The sequence below is a fragment of the Sus scrofa genome, chromosome 7 (assembly GCF_000003025.6).
Source record: "Sus scrofa isolate TJ Tabasco breed Duroc chromosome 7, Sscrofa11.1, whole genome shotgun sequence".
NCBI lineage: Eukaryota > Metazoa > Chordata > Mammalia > Artiodactyla > Suidae > Sus > Sus scrofa.
The window spans coordinates 112,265,523-112,280,651 of record NC_010449.5 but is presented as its reverse complement, the minus strand read 5'-3'; the positions used below and the strand labels follow the sequence as shown (position 1 = coordinate 112,280,651).

The 15,129-nt window shown below is 55.7% G+C and overlaps 1 protein-coding gene across 5 annotated transcripts in view; it reads left to right on the top strand.

Moving 5' to 3' along the window:
- Positions 1-10,491, top strand: part of TTC7B (tetratricopeptide repeat domain 7B) — a 248,963-nt gene extending 238,472 nt beyond the window's left edge. For all 5 annotated transcript variants that reach the window (XM_021099609.1, XM_021099608.1, XM_021099606.1 and 2 more), the window contains one exon: positions 9,543-10,491. In XM_021099609.1, the coding sequence (XP_020955268.1) occupies positions 9,543-9,764 (222 nt within the window). In that variant the 3' untranslated portion in view covers positions 9,765-10,491. The remainder of the gene's footprint in view (positions 1-9,542) is intronic.

Sequence of the window (15,129 nt, the reverse complement as noted above, 5' to 3'; positions counted from 1 at the left end):
CCTCCCCCCAAGCTTGGGATCTGCCGATAGGAAAGCCAAGTCGTGCCTCCTCCCCAGGACCCTTCTCCAGGGCATTTGGGACCCACTCTTGATGCCCTTGTGAAGGGGCTGACACCTCCCCCCAACTCTGGAGCTCCAGCAGGCAGGGGGCTCAGGGGTAGGGCTGCAGACACCCTCAGCCTCAACCTGGATGCCTAGAGTAGGGCTCCTTGGCAGTTCCTGGCCAGGTTAGTGGGCCCCCCACAGCTGCCATAGTTGCCAGGACACACACACTGGGCTCCTGGGCAAGCCAATGTGATATCTAAGCACTCAAAACAAACATAAATGAAACACAAAACAGAGCCCAGTGTAGACCAGACCCACCCAGAGCTGCTGGAATCCAGGTAACAAAGCTGGCCACCCCCCAGGATGGCACCCGCCAGGTGCCAACTCCCAGACCAGCCCACCTGCAGCCTCTGGGAAAGAGCAGGAGCTCGTGTGGGGTCCTGTTTCCCTTCGGGTGTTGGAAGCCACCCCTGGGGGCCTGATAGGCTTCCCGAAAGCTCTGACTCTACCATGCACATAGCCCCTGTGCACATAGCTGGCAGGATAAGCAGCCAGCAGCTGGCTGGAGGGCAGTGTTAGAGCCCTGGGCCCCGAGGCTAAAACTCAGGGTGTTCGCCACATGCCAGGCACATGCCAGGGCCTCTCATCCCAGCACCTTCAGGGCCTGAGGCCTTGAGCAAGGCTCTCCTCCTCTCTGGCCCCCTGCTTCCTCATCTGTAAGAGTGTAGGATCAGAAAGTCTGCAAGCGGGTTCTGGGGTTTTCTTGGGGAGCAGTATCAGATCTGCAGGGTGTGAGCAAATAGCCTGAGGATAGGCCATGGCAGCTCCTGGGCTCTGGTGGAAACAGGGCCACCTTCTCCCACAAGGGCTGCCCTTGTCTCCCACTCAGCGCTGTGCTGATGTCCCTGGAAGGCAGAGGAGGCTGAGTGAGCCGGGTCTGGCATGGGAGGGACCTGAGGGCTCGTGAGTCAAAAACCCTGGAAGAGACCACTCCTGACTCTCCCCTCCCCACATCACATCGCGTCTACACCATCCCCCCTCCATCCTTCCGTCCGTCACACCGCGTCTACACCATCCCCTCGTCCATCCGTCACACCGCGTCTACACCATCCCCCCTCCATCCTTCCGTCCGTCACACCATGTCTACACCATCCCCCCTCCATCCTTCCGTCCGTCACACCGCGTCTACACCATCCCCTCGTCCATCCATCTGTCCATTCAACAAACATTCACCAAGAACCTCAGATGAGCCAGACCCACGGCAGGTGCTGCAGTGCAAAGGCAAGTCAGATGGTCGCTGTTGCTGTCAAGGGCGTCAGGGACGGCAGGGGTGAATCCTCCAGTCATGGGCGTCACAGGTGCCCTCCCCGCCTCAGTCATTAGTAGTAATGATAATCTCATAATCATAATACGGGAGGTTTAGTACACTGAGCACTTTACAGACTCACTTTGGCCTCTCTGCTCCCCTATAAACTGGCCCTTGTCCCCATGAGACAGCTAAAACACCTGAGGCCCCAAGGGAGTTTTCTAAGTCCTGGTGGAGCTAGGATTCAAACCCAGTTCTGGGGCGCCTAGGGCCCATGCTCTTAACCTCCCCTCTGCCCTCCCCCTGCCCCCAGTGGGTCCCTCTAGCAGGGACCACGGCTCACACAGCCTGTGTCCTTATCCCCTGATGCACCCCCAGCAGCCAGCACCTCCACAGCTCAGGCCACAGCCAGCTCAGCAGCCCCATCATGGTCCCAGAGAGTGACAAGCTGGGGAGAGGGGCTTTCCTTTAGCTGCCGTCACAATCCCAGGGTCCTGATGACAGAAATTCCACCAGGAGGAGGTGGCTTAACTGTCTTTGTCCCCAGCCTCCTTGAATGGTCCCAGCAGCTCAGGTGCAGACCAGCCTTGGGCAAGGCTGCAGATCTGGTCATCAGCCCCCATCCAGGACGGGGCCCCTGGCTCCCAGGTGTGGGGGAAATCTTTCACCCTCTCCAAGGCATGCTGTGGGGGCACGAGCACGGGCCCAGGCTGGGCAGACCTGGATTTGGTCAGTGGTGGCTCTACACGGAGTCATTTCTTAGATATCTGATGTCTGTCGCTTCTTCGTTCTGCCCTAATCACTGTCTCCCCGGCTCAGCACCAGGCCTGGCGGTGCAGATAGCACCCCCGCTCACCCAGTCCCCACCTGCCAGGCACTCACAGCAAAGCCTAGTGGGGGAGCAGCCATGGAGCTCAGCCACCTGACTAGTACCTGGGACATGGGACAGTTATGAAAGCACTTTGCAAACATTGGTTATAATCCTTTAGGCACTAAAGATTCGTAGGCCCTGATGGATCCAAGCATTCATCCTGCCAGGTTCATTTGTGTTTGGGGAGGAGCCTCCTGACAACGCTGCCCCAGGGCCCCCATCCCGCCCCCACCCTGCCATGGTGGGATGGTGGAGTTTCCAAGCCAGGATGGAATGGGAAGCTCTGTAGGTGCTCCAGTCCCACCCCTGATGTCAGACTTCCTCCCCAACCCTGGTGGGGCCCAGCAGACCTCTGCCAAACCCAGGCCAGCTCTGATACAGCAATGGCCCTGTGGGAGCAGTGCCCGCGGGGCGGGGTCTGCACAGCAACAGGGCCGGGGAAGCGCGGGAGAATTGTTCATCTCTATCCTGCTGTTTGATTCCAAAGCCCTCAGCCTGGGAAAAAGCAACAGCCTCATGGAGAAAGACTGCTGGCTTGCAGCCCGACCAGGGCTGGGCCACGTGACCTCTTTTTCAGTGGTAGCTCAGCTTTGGGAAGGATGTTTTCTTGCTGAGATGTTATCTGCCTGTACTTGAACTTCTAGGGGGACAAGCAGGGGTTGATGACACATGCCCTTGAACCCAGCAGAGGGCTGACTTGGCACCTGGGACGAGCACCCCACGCGTGTCTACAATCCCCAAGGGGCTTTGGTCCTGCAGGCCTGCTATTGGTCTCCTGGGAACATAGACACAGGTGCTTCCCAGAGCCAGAGCTGCAGCAGGAAGTCTGCCCTGAGCCCTGGGGCCTGTACGGGCCTCTGCCCAGACGCCCTCAGCATGTGGCAAGGTGTTTAGTCCTTGGGCAGCAATTTACACACACACACACACACAAACATGAATAAGGAAGTTGCTAATTGTCCTCAAACTAGCCAAGTCCATTTTGTTTCGTTTGAAAGAACAGGTTTAATTTAATCCCTTATTTCCAATTTGGTGCATCACCAAGATCTTATTTGTACAAAACACCTGATTACAATAATTACAAGCCTGGGAAGCTGTCTTCATTTGTGTCTGAAGAAAGGGACTAATGAGTTACCCCCTCAGCAGTTCCATCTCCTCGGAAGCCCAGCCCAGCTGGTCCTCTCTGCCGGCGGCTCCAGAAGCAGCAGGGCTGGCAGAGGCGAGGCCTGTTTGCACAGCATCTCCAAGAGAAGGAGAGAGGGCCTGGGGCTAGGGGCATGGACTGCAGCGATCACGCCTCGGCTCTGCCACTTACACCCTGTGGGGGTGTTGTAGGCAGGTGCCAGCGTTATCCGCTGTCACCCTGACGCGCAGAGGCGAGTGAGAGTCAAGTGGAATCTTGGCGGCCAAGGCCTAGCCCAGTGCCTGGCACCCAGCTTGCTAGGGTCGACCCCGAGCTTTGAGAACAGGACTGCTTCTTGCCCACATCTGTGTCCCCACACGTGGCTGGGGTCTGGCAGGGGAGAGGAGAGGGGACAGGTTATCATGGTAATGAAATATGTTAGTCATCAAAATCTCCTGCCAGCTTGAGGGCTGGAGGTGGGAGCTGTGTGCCTCTGGGTAGTGCTGCCTAGGGGGTGGTGGTATGGCCTGGGCTTTGGGGGTGGAATGGGGATGCTCGGGGCTTTGGGGGAATGGGCTAGAGCTCCAGCAGGTGGGACCAGGCTGGGCCTGACTCAGGTTGGGATGTGGAAGGGGCTGGGAGGCTGCATGCTGCAGAAATACCTGGGGTGACCAGTCAGCCTGGACGAACCACGAGGTCTGTACAGGGAGAATGCTGGAACCAGCTGGTGGAGAGAACAGGAGTTAAGCCTTTGATCTCTGGACAAGAGAGGAAGCAGGGCCTGAAGAATGAAAAGGGCATCAAAGTTCTAGCTCATAAGAGCACATCAAAGCCAGGGACAGCCTCACAACGTAGAGGGGCTTGGGAGGTAGTCGGTCCTGCCGGCCAGGCCCCAGCCTACCTCTGGCCAACCCACCAGCAATGCAGGCACCAAGCAATGACTCAGACCCCAGCTGGAGCTGGTTCTGGTTGGTCTCACTGTGCGGCTGATTTCTGAGCTGCTCTTGGCTCACTGGGGCACTGGGCAGAGGCCAATTTTTCATTCCCTTGCCAAGCCTGAGCTGGCAGCCCCTGGCAAGTCTGAGATGTCTCTCCGAGCTGCTCCAGCTTTAGGAATTAATTCCACTAAACAGATTGCTCAGGAAGCTTCAAGGTCATCTGGAAATGGTAGCCTGTTCCTATGTTCAGAATCTGAGTCCAGGGATGGGCTGGAAATTTCCAAGCCCACAAGAACCCTAGAACTCTAGAGAATCGCAGAGACTCCCCGCTGCCCAGCGCTGAGGGCGATGGCTCAGGTTAGCCCAGTGGCTGGTTCCTGCAGGCGTTTTATGGGGTGCGCTTGCCCCTACCATGTATCCTGGCTTGGGCCCCCCCACCACCCCCCGATAGGGTAGACTCAGCAGCCTGCCGTTTTCTAAACAAAACTCCCAGCAAAAGAACTGGTGTCCTTGTTCCCACTCCAGCAGGGTGGAAACAGGTCATTGCTTCTGAGAACAGTGACCTCCAGGCCTTGCTGAGCCCAGGCCCTGGGCCTCCTCAGCCTCCACACCTTGTTGGTCTACTTTCTGGCTAATAAGATCCCCTCCCCAGTCCTTTGGTGTCTGCAATAATCATTCCAAGCCTCAAGATCACAACCAGGGAGTTCCCGCTGTAGTTCAGTGGGTTAAGAATCCGGCTGCAGTGGCTCAGGTCGCTACAGACGCATGGGTTCAATCCCCGGTTCTGTGCAGTGGATTAAAAAATCCAGCATCGCCACAGCTGTGGCTTGGATTCGATCCATGGCCCAGGAACTTCCATGTGCCAAAGGTGCGGCCATTAAAAAAAAAAAGATCACAGCCAGCCCATGGGCCACCCAAGAGAGGTAAGGAGCCTCCCAGTCCTTGAGGGACGATACAGGATGCTTCCAACAAGCTGTGCCCTGGAGAGAAGCCACCTCCCCATTCATAACCGGAGGAAGGAGCACCAGAGCCAGCCATCAGCGTTGGGGGAAATGGAAGGGAGAGACAGCCTGGCAGGTGCCCGTTTGTTTTAGCTCAAATGTAATTGGGTTAGTGCCTGAGGGGCACCGGGCTTGTGTCTTAAAGCGACAGAGGCAGCAGCGAGCAGGTGAGAAGCCACAGTGGGGAGGAGGGGCTTTGGCCTCGGGCAGAGCTAGGCTGGCCTGCAGCTCCATACTCATGCGCCCTGTGACCTTGGGCAGGGCACTTGGCCTTTCAGAACCTGTCTCCTTCTATCTAAAGCAGTGGTGTTGTGAGAGGAGCCAAGGACAAGTGCCTCGCATGGTGCCCGATGGGGAAACCACACTGTGTTGGGGAAGGAACAGAGTGGAGCAGAGCGGCAGAGCCAGTGAGACCTGTTATATTCCCCATCTCCACGCCTCTTGCTGGCTTGCCTGGTGGCTTGTCCCCATCACCCTTGGCCAAACACACAGTCTGTGTCTCCCTGCCTGCTAGAGCCACTCAAAAAAGATGTGTGTATTCAGTGACTTTTTTTCTCTTTTTTTGCCTGCCCTGCAGCATATGGAATTACAAGCCGTAGCTGTGACCTAAGCCGAAGCTGCTGCAACACCAGATCCCTAACCCACTGTACTGGGCCAGGGATCAAACCTGTGTCCCAGGGTTCTCTAGATGCCACTGATCCCATTGTGCCACAGTAGGAGCTCCTGTATTCAGTAATTTCATGGACTGAGAAAGGCTTGTCTTGAAAGAACACGACGGGGCTCCCGTAACCTTTAAATGCTAACATTTGCTGCTGTTACCCCGACCCCCCTCCCTACTTTCATATCTCTGTTGGCTAAATTGGAATTTCTAGAATGAGCGCAAGCTGATAACCTCCCCTGGAAGAGAGGAGCGGGGAGCTCAGTAGCCCTCAGGTCCTGGGAAAGTGGCCTCCATTCTTCCCACCTGACCTCTGAGGTTGGGAGGCCAGGGTGTCAAGCGGTGGGGTTTTCTGTGAAGGAGGGCGGGAGTGGGGGCAGCGCCCCGAGGGGAGATGGACGTGATTATGCACCACCCCACCCTGCACCCCACACACAGACCGACTTCCAGGGGGCCCTAAGAGTTGGGAGACACGGGTTCTGGCCCAGCTCTGCCGTAGCCAGCTGAGGCCCGGGCCAGAAACCAAGCCATCAGGAGCCCTGGCTTCCTCGCCTGCAGAATGCGAGTAGGAAGACCCAGAGCAAGTCCATTTCCAAGCACATAATAGGGCTTTTTCTCTGCAGCCATAAAAGCGGGCCTTGCACACAGATGCTCACATGTCCTGGCCACGCCCATGTGCAATTGCTCTGGAGTCACTTAGAGTCACAAGCACTGCTAGCACTTACGGCTGTACTAATGTTCCTCGGTGCCAGGAAGCCCGGGTCCCTGCTGAATGTCGGCCCCTGTGCTCAACACACAGCTCCCTTGTCCCCTCCTGGTGGGGAGGGAGCAGGAGAGAGCTGTGAGCAGAAAACCACGTGCAGATGGCGGCTTCGTGTGCAATCAGGTAGGGAGGGGCTTTCAGGGGGGTCCCTGCGCACCTGCCCCTGACCAGCCGGGGAAGGCAGCTGAGACCCAGCAGTTCTCACTGGAGAACGGGAAGGCCTTGCAGCCTGAGGAGAGCAAATTCCAGGAGCCAAGGTAAAGTCCTAATTGCGAGCACTGGCTTCTGCTCCCTCTCTTGTTCCGAAGCTTTAGGAAGGGAGCCACCCTCCTACCTGGCCAATAAATACATACATAACCGAAACTCAATACATTCAACTTAAAAGCTAAAAACGTTTGTTCACAGAAAAAAAAAAAAAAAATCTCCAGAGAGTTCCCGCTGTGGTTCAGCAGGTTAAGAACCTGACTAGTATCCATGAGGATACGGATTCGATCCCTGGCCTCACTCAGTGGGTTAAGGATCCAGCATTGCTGCAAACTGTGACACAGATCCCAAGGTGACGAGGCTGTGGTGTAGGCCAGCAGCTGCAGCTCTGATTCAGCCCCTAGCCTGGGAACTTCCATATGCCTCAGGCTCAGCCCTTAAAAAGAAAAGGAGAAAAGGAAGGAAGGAAAGAGGGAAGGAAGGGGGAAAAAAAATCTCAAAGTCAAAAATGGGCTAGACAGTTATAACAGATGAATGTCTTCTAATTCTAAATATTTAACCTCAATTGTTATTGAAGAAATGCAGGTTTCAACAAGGAGGGACAACTTGTGATGACAAAATTTCTAAAAATAAAGAGTAATGATGGAGGGGTGTGGAAAGGAGGACTGACCACTGAAACTTTGTAAATGGCTAAAACGTGATACGGCCTTTTGGGGATATAATTTGCAAGCTATTTGGAGAGACTTAAAGCATCTTATCCTCTGACCTAAGCATGCCACTTGGGGGAAATTTGCCCTAAAGGAAGAATCACTCCAGATGGCTGTCAGGCTGGTTCTGCTGAGCCCGTCCAGGGCCTCTGAGAATCCCGAAAGGGACCCCGGGCCCCTCCCCCATTGTTCTAGCCCAGTAGTTCCTTTTTGTCTATTTGTGACCACAATATGTGAGTGTTCTCACTAAGATTCCATGTAGCCAAAGATTTCCAGGACAATAAAAAAGCTTTGAGATCCATTCATCGAAAAGCATGAAGAGAGTTCCCTGGTGGCTCAGTGGGTTAAGGATTCAGCATTGTCACTGCTGGGGTGCCATTCCATCCCTGGCCTGGGAACTTCTGCATGCCGTGGGTGCAACCAGAAAAAAAAAAAAAAGAGAAAAAAAAAAGCATGAAGAGATGCTATCTGGAAAATGTTCATCACGGCGTGCTTTGTAACAGCAAAGAGACTGGGTCTAACCTGAATGTCTCCCCCGTGAGGGGAGACTTGATAAATGAGAGTGCATCTGCTGGGTGAAAGTACAACACAACACGGGAGTTCCCTTCGTGGCGCAGTGGTTAACGAATCCGACTAGGAACCGTGAGGTTTCTGGTTCGATCCCTGGCCTCGCTCAGTGGGTTAAGGATCCAGCGTTGCCGTGAGCTGTGGTGTAGGTTGCAGACGCAGCTCGGATCCGACGTTGCTATGGCTCTGGCATAGGCCGGCGGCTATAGCTCTGATTCAACCCCTAACCTGGGAACCTCCATATGCTGCAGGAGCAGCCCAAGAAAGTGGCAAAAAGACCAAAAAAAAAAAAAAAAAAAAAGAAAAGAAAGTACAAGCACATCAGCTGTGGAGATGCACAACTTGAACTGTGATTATGATAAAATATTTGGGGACCAACACGTATGCTGTGATTAAAACTGTAAAATGAGGAGAACCCACTGTGGCGCAGTGGGTTAAGAACCCAACTGCAGCAGCTCAGGTCACTGAGAAGGCAAGGGTTTGATCCCCAGCCCCTCGCAGTGGGTTAAAGGATCCAGTGTTGCCACAAGTATGGTGCCGGGTGCAGGTGAGGCTCAGGTTCAATCCCTGGCCAGGAACTTCCATATGCCACAGGCGCAGCCATTTAAAAAAAAAAAACAAACAAAAAAAAAACCCCAAAACTGTAAAATGACAGCTATGCTGGAGCCAAGCCTGGAATGAACCGGGGTGAAATCAGGGGTGTGGCTAGGATAGGGGGCTGTGAGCATCTAGAAATTTCTGTTCTAATTGTTATCATAGTAATGTCACAAATGGCATTTCTTTAGGTTAAAAAAAATGAAAGATGTGGGAGTTCCCATCATGGCTCAGGGGAAACAAATCTGACTAGTATCCATGAGGACGCAGGTTCGATCCCTGGCCTCGCCCAGGGTTAAGGATTGGCGTTGCCATGAGCCATGGTGTAGGTTGCAGACACAGCTCAGATCTGGCATTGCTTTGATTTGACCCCTAGCCTGGGAACCTCCATATGCTACGGGTGCAGCCCTAAAAAAAAAAAAAAAAGATGGCAGATGCCCTTCTGTGCAGGCAGGTGTCAGCTGTTACCTGCAGGGCACCGTGGGTCAGTACAGACAGTGGCGGTTCCAATAGTTCACTCCTGGGTGAACTGTTTGAAATTGCCATTTTTATGGCTCAAAAATGGCTGAACATCAGTAACTCCAGATGGTTCATGGTTCAAGAAGTTATGTTGACTCTTACCCCTGAGTGCAGACAGACCTTGAACTTACCTGTGCCCAGCCTGATGGAGCTCCATGGCTACCTCCAAGGACGTGCTGACACTCAAGGACAGACGGGAGTCCAGAGCAGGGGCCTGACTGTCTGTCGTCTGTCTGTCTGTCTCTGCAGGCCCTGATCCTTCATCAGCTGGGCCGCTACAGCCTGGCCGAGAAGATCCTCCGGGATGCGGTGCAGGTCAACTCCACAGCCCACGAGGTCTGGAATGGACTGGGCGAGGTCCTCCAAGCTCAGGGCAACGACGCGGCGGCCACGGAGTGCTTCCTGACGGCCCTGGAGCTGGAGGCCAGCAGCCCCGCGGTGCCCTTCACCATCATCCCCCGCGTGCTCTGAGGGGGGCCCCCCGCCTGGGCGCCAAAGGCCGAGCCTGGCCCACGGAGGCCCTGGATGAATGTGCGTCTGACCACAGCGAGCGAACTAACCCAACCAGCCCAATCATTGCTCTCCACGTGCATTTCTGTTGTCGTCTCCGCCTGCCCAATGATAAGTTTTTGAATCTACTGACATTGTTCAAAACGGATTATGTGCCATATTTTGTTAGTTGACATCTGAGTTTTAAGTACAAATGATTATGGAATTAATCAGCAAATGTAGACGAATATATTCAAAAGTTAAAATTCAGTGGCAGAACAGATTATTTTTATCAGAGCTGTAAAGAAAACTGTTCTCTCCGCCCCATCACCACCCCTGCCCTACCCTTGGCCCAGAAACCAAATGTGAATTTTCTGTCTCCCACCTCAGTGCTAGTCCAAGCCAGGACACCAGCTGACAATTCCTTGGTTCTGTTGTCAGTAATTGTACCATGTGATAAATTACTGTCCTCACTTAGAACAAAGCCTGAGTCCAAGAATATTTATATTTTACCAATATATGCCTGTTACAAGAGAAGGAAATATGAGTTATTTAAGTTTAACTTTTTTATGTGAATTCAGAGTTTATTTATCGATGGAAATATGTACAAAGAAGCTTCAAATGGAATATTTACCGACATTCCTTATACATGACAGACACTTGGCTAAATGGAAAGATGATGTTAATAATAAAATGATTTTTAAATGGACGCATGGCCTGTGTTGTTTGTGAAAGCCCCCAGATCCAAGAGAGGTTGAAACTCGGTTCCCTGGGGCGGGGAACTTTCAGCACCTGGGGGCTGCCGTGGATGGGTCAGCCCTTGGAACTATGAGGTCCAGCCCTGATTTTAGACTGGGAGTTCGCCTTTTCCAACTCTCCCCATGTTGTCTGGGATTGGAGCGTGTGACTCAGGCCTGGCCAATCAACATCCAGCATTCACAAGCCATAGAGGATCAGGGATGAGCATGTGACCTGAAATGGTCCAGTGAAAGTGCAAGGAAAGGCTCTTACTTTTCTCAAAGGCAAGTTAAGGTCCTACTGGACTTAACCCTGAGAGGTGAGGTTGGAACTGCAGCAGCCCTTCTGCCACCATGAGGAGAGAGCACCTGGAGGTGTTGGGGCCAAATTGTGAAACTGAGGACTCAACCCAGGAAAGACCAAGAACCAGAGAGAACTTGAGCAGGTCTCTCTAATTCCCTAGAGCTGATTGGCTGAGCAGCTATGGGGTGGCCACATCTTGCCAGGACCCAGGGAAACGTGGAGGGCCTGAACTCTGACCTTAGGCACCCTAAAGTCTCTAGCTGCCACCCACCAAGCTGGGCACAACCTCCCTGACTCACTGGGCAGGCAGGCAAGGGGGCACCTGATGTCTGGGGAGAGACTGCAGGCAAGAGCCCACGGTGGGCAGAGCAGGTAAGCGTCCCAATCTTAGCACCAGCCCTGCCAGGCAGCATCTGGAGATGTGGGCGACCACAAGTCATGGAATTTGCCATGTGAGACACTGGCAGGACAGGGCAGGTACTCAGTGGGGCAGCGGATCGCCCTGGCTGGAGGGTCAGGGCTCAGCCTGCTGTCCCGTGCAGGAGTGTGGGGAGAGACCCACCTAGCTCAGGACCGAGAAGGCAGGAGGCCAGGGCCACCCAAGGATAATGGTCCAGAACGGTACCAGCCACTATCTCCCATGCTGGCTCTGTGCCAGGACCTTGCCTCAGAAAATCCTGGGCACACCAGCCTATGCAGGGGTACCAGTGACGGCTCCTGCCTGCCTGTCCACCATCCATCCCATCCATAGTGGCCCATCTCTCTCGGGAGACCCCAATCTCCATCCGCATGGTTCAAGGACGAACACATGGGCCCAGCCTTTCCCTGCAGAACTTTACAGCCTCCAATTTCAGTGCCTGGTTCAGGTTTGGACGTGTGGTCCAAGCTTGGCCAATGGGAGGCCCCCTCCAGGACTTGTGTCACAGAAATATTGGCTAAAAGCCTTTGTCTACTGGGTTTGACATCCTGATAGGGTGCCAGCCTGGGTCTGCTGGGGGCCGTTTGGCACTATGTGGGGTGGCCTGTCTGAGAATGATGCCAACTCAGGAAGAGAGAGTGAGGAAGCAGAGGGATGAGGTCCCCAGGTCATTGCTAGGGCCCTGGAGCCCTTGGCTTTTCCATCCCAGGAGCTGATGCAGTTCGCCGTTTTGCTAAGAGCAAGCAGTGGGTTTCTATCCCTTATGCCTGAAAGGGGCCTGAGCAACTCAGGGAAGGCCCCTCATCCTCTTCACTCCCATTTGGGCGCTCTTCCTAAACACCTCCGTCCTCTTCCTTACTCCCACCCGCCCGTCCTGCAGCCTTCTTTTCAGTAGATGCTGTCATTTCTACCCGCACACATCTCAGATCTCTCCACCTCTCTCACCACCACGCTCCCTGCCCCACCACCTCGTGCTGGACCAGAGCTGTGTTACCCCTGCTTCTACTTTGACCCCCGCCTTGGCTGTCCCCATCCCTCCCCTGGAACCACACTCTATGCTCCAGGGGCCATGCAGCCTGGCCCCAGCCAGCCCCCCCCCCCCCACTTCTCCTACTCCCCCACTGCTCTGGCTTCCTCCTGTCCTCTAGGCTGCCAAGCATCCCAGTGAAGGGTCCCACTGAAAGAACAAGGATGTGTCCGGCTGAGCCACATGCTCCAATCCCAGACAACACGGGGAGAGTTGGGGAAAGAGAGTTCCCACGCTGAAATCAGGGCTGGACCTCCTGGTGCCCAAGGATAGTGGAGCTTCAGAGGCCAGGTGAAGCCCACATTTCAAGAAGGAAGGGGTGGGTGGCGGGCTGTGTTCTGTGCCCTGGAGGACAGGAGGCCTCGGCATTGAGCCTTGGGTTTGCCCATGCGGGTGGTTCTTACATGCAGGGTGCCTGGGCCTCAGTGCCAGTGAACTTCAGGGTTCTCCTCCCAAGTCGGAAGGGAAAGGGAGGGAAGCTGGGCCAGGGAGGGGAGGAGGAAGCAGTGAGGGGAGAGGGGAGGCCCTTCTTTAAAGGCAGCCAGCCCCACCCCCACCCCACCCCCAGCAGCGGGGAAGGATCTGGGGGCAGGTCCTGGGATCAGTCTCAGGACCAGGGTGTCGGGGGGCTTTCAGTGTCTCCCCAGATGGGAACCAAGGCCTCCTGTCCCCTCTGCTCTTGCCTGTCCTCAAGGCCCAAGAGAGGGATATGTGTGTCCACATGGAGTAGCCCCCAGACTCCTCTGGATGGTCACTCAGAGCCCCTTTGTGGCCACACCAAGTCCTTGGATGCCCCACCCCATGTGCCCACAGGAAGTACCCCCTTAGCTTGGCACTCTCCCCACGTTCTCTGGAGATCTTCGCCCTCTACCCTGTTTATTTTGGGCACAGGGGGCAGCCTCTTCCCCACCTCAGCCACGCCTCCCCGCCCAGCAGCCCTGCCCCAGTGCCCCCCCACGGCGTAGCCAGCACAGGGTAAGACGGGCAGCACGGCTCCGATGAAGGATGAAGGCTTGAGAACAGCAAGGGAATTTCAAGGCAGGACCAGCCACATGGGGCCCTGCCCTCCCCTCCTCGACTCCATCCCATCCTCGCCCACAGGGAGCCTCTCGCTGCTCAGCCCCTCTTTCTTTATCTCTGCCTGACCCCTTCCCATCCCCCCCCACCTCTCGTGGCCCCCAGAGTGGACATTGTCCAATTGGAGGCACCAATCACATTTGCAGAAATCACAGGCCCACTCAGTCCTCCTCCGAGCCCTCCCTGGCCCTCTCTCTGGCTCCTCCACTTCTGCCTGCTCTGAGAGCATCCACGCCGGGACCCTGCTAAGGTCCTGTTCCAGGGGAGACACGCAGCAGGCAAGCCATGCTGAGCCGTAAAGACCCAAGGTTTCCCCCCTACACACACACACACACACACACACACACACACACACACACACACGGATGCCTGGTCCCCAGGAGACTCTCAGAACTGCCATCGCTCCAGCCACCAGCCTTCCTCCCACTCGTGGTCAGCTCATTTCCTGCTGCCCCCGCCCCCACCATGGCCGGATGGGACCAGGAAAAGGACATCCTGCAAACGTCTCAGGCAGCCAGGGAATCCTCCAGAAGGCCTTTGGGAGCCAGGCTGAGACCCACCCCCCTCCTCAAGGCCATACCCTGGGAGACATCCATTCCAGCTCTGTGCCTGCCTGGGGGTGACCCTGAGTCACTGACCCTCTCTGAGCCTCAGGGTCCAACGAGGACAGGCATCCCTTCCCAGCGTGAGTCAGCAGGCAGCTGTAGGGATTGCGAGGTGCCAGGAAGGGGTTACCACCCCACGGGGCCACCAAGTGGGGCCTGGGGGGCAGGCTGCAGCCGGACTCCACCTGGAGGCTCAGGCGCCCTGAGTGGGGCTGGCGATGGGGAGGTGGCAGGTGGGTTGTGGGGTGCCTTCTGCTCGTCTGCCCAGAGCAGGCACTCCAGCTGGGCCGCCCACAGCTTCCAGGGCCCTCCCACCTTCTCTGTCTTCTGCTGGTTGACCCCTGGCCTCCTGAGGACAATAGGGTTTCCTGGTGACCACTGGGCTGTGGGTCACAGAGAGCTGGCTGGAATTCCAGCTCTGCCAGGTCACGTCACCGCCAGTGGAGAAGGGCTTCCAGCTCCTGTATCAACATCGGGGTGACACGTCCCCTCACAGGGCTGCAGGCCTGTTAATATAACCTTGATGAAGCACAGTGCCTGGGGCCAGGGTGCGCTGGAGGGGCGACCCCATCTCTTCCCTGCCTAGTGCAAGGGGAGGCGTGGGGGCCCTGGAGCGCGTGGGGGACCATGCTGGCGCCCTCCTCCCTCCTCCCACACAGAACTATTTGCAGCCGAGCTGGAAGCCACACAGCAAGTCCCACTGCATTTCAACTGCATCCCTCTCTGCCTGGAGGAGGACATGGGGCCTGGGCCGGGGTCCTTCCTGCCCACAGTACCAGGTCAGCAGGGATGCAGCTGGTGGCCTGGCTCACGTCAGCCTCCTCGGCCCAGGGGCCCAGAGGGAGGCGAGACCCAGCCTTGCCCACATGCATGGTGCCGCTCTACTGTCTACAGCTGCCTGAGGCAAAGCCTGTGCCCAAGGGCTCAGGCTGTGTGTCTGCTGGTGGGGGGGTTTGAACCTGGGCCTGGATGCTCACTCTCTGAGAAGCCTTAGGGGGGTCACGAGGTCCGAGGATCCATTTCCTCACTTGTCAAATGGACTGAACAAGGTCATTGTGTTAATTTCCTATTGCTGCCCCAGTCAATGGCCACAAGCTTAGTGGCTTGACACAATACACGTCTGAAACGTGTGTCAGGCGACAACAATCGAAGTGTTGGCAGGGATGTGTTCCTTCCAGA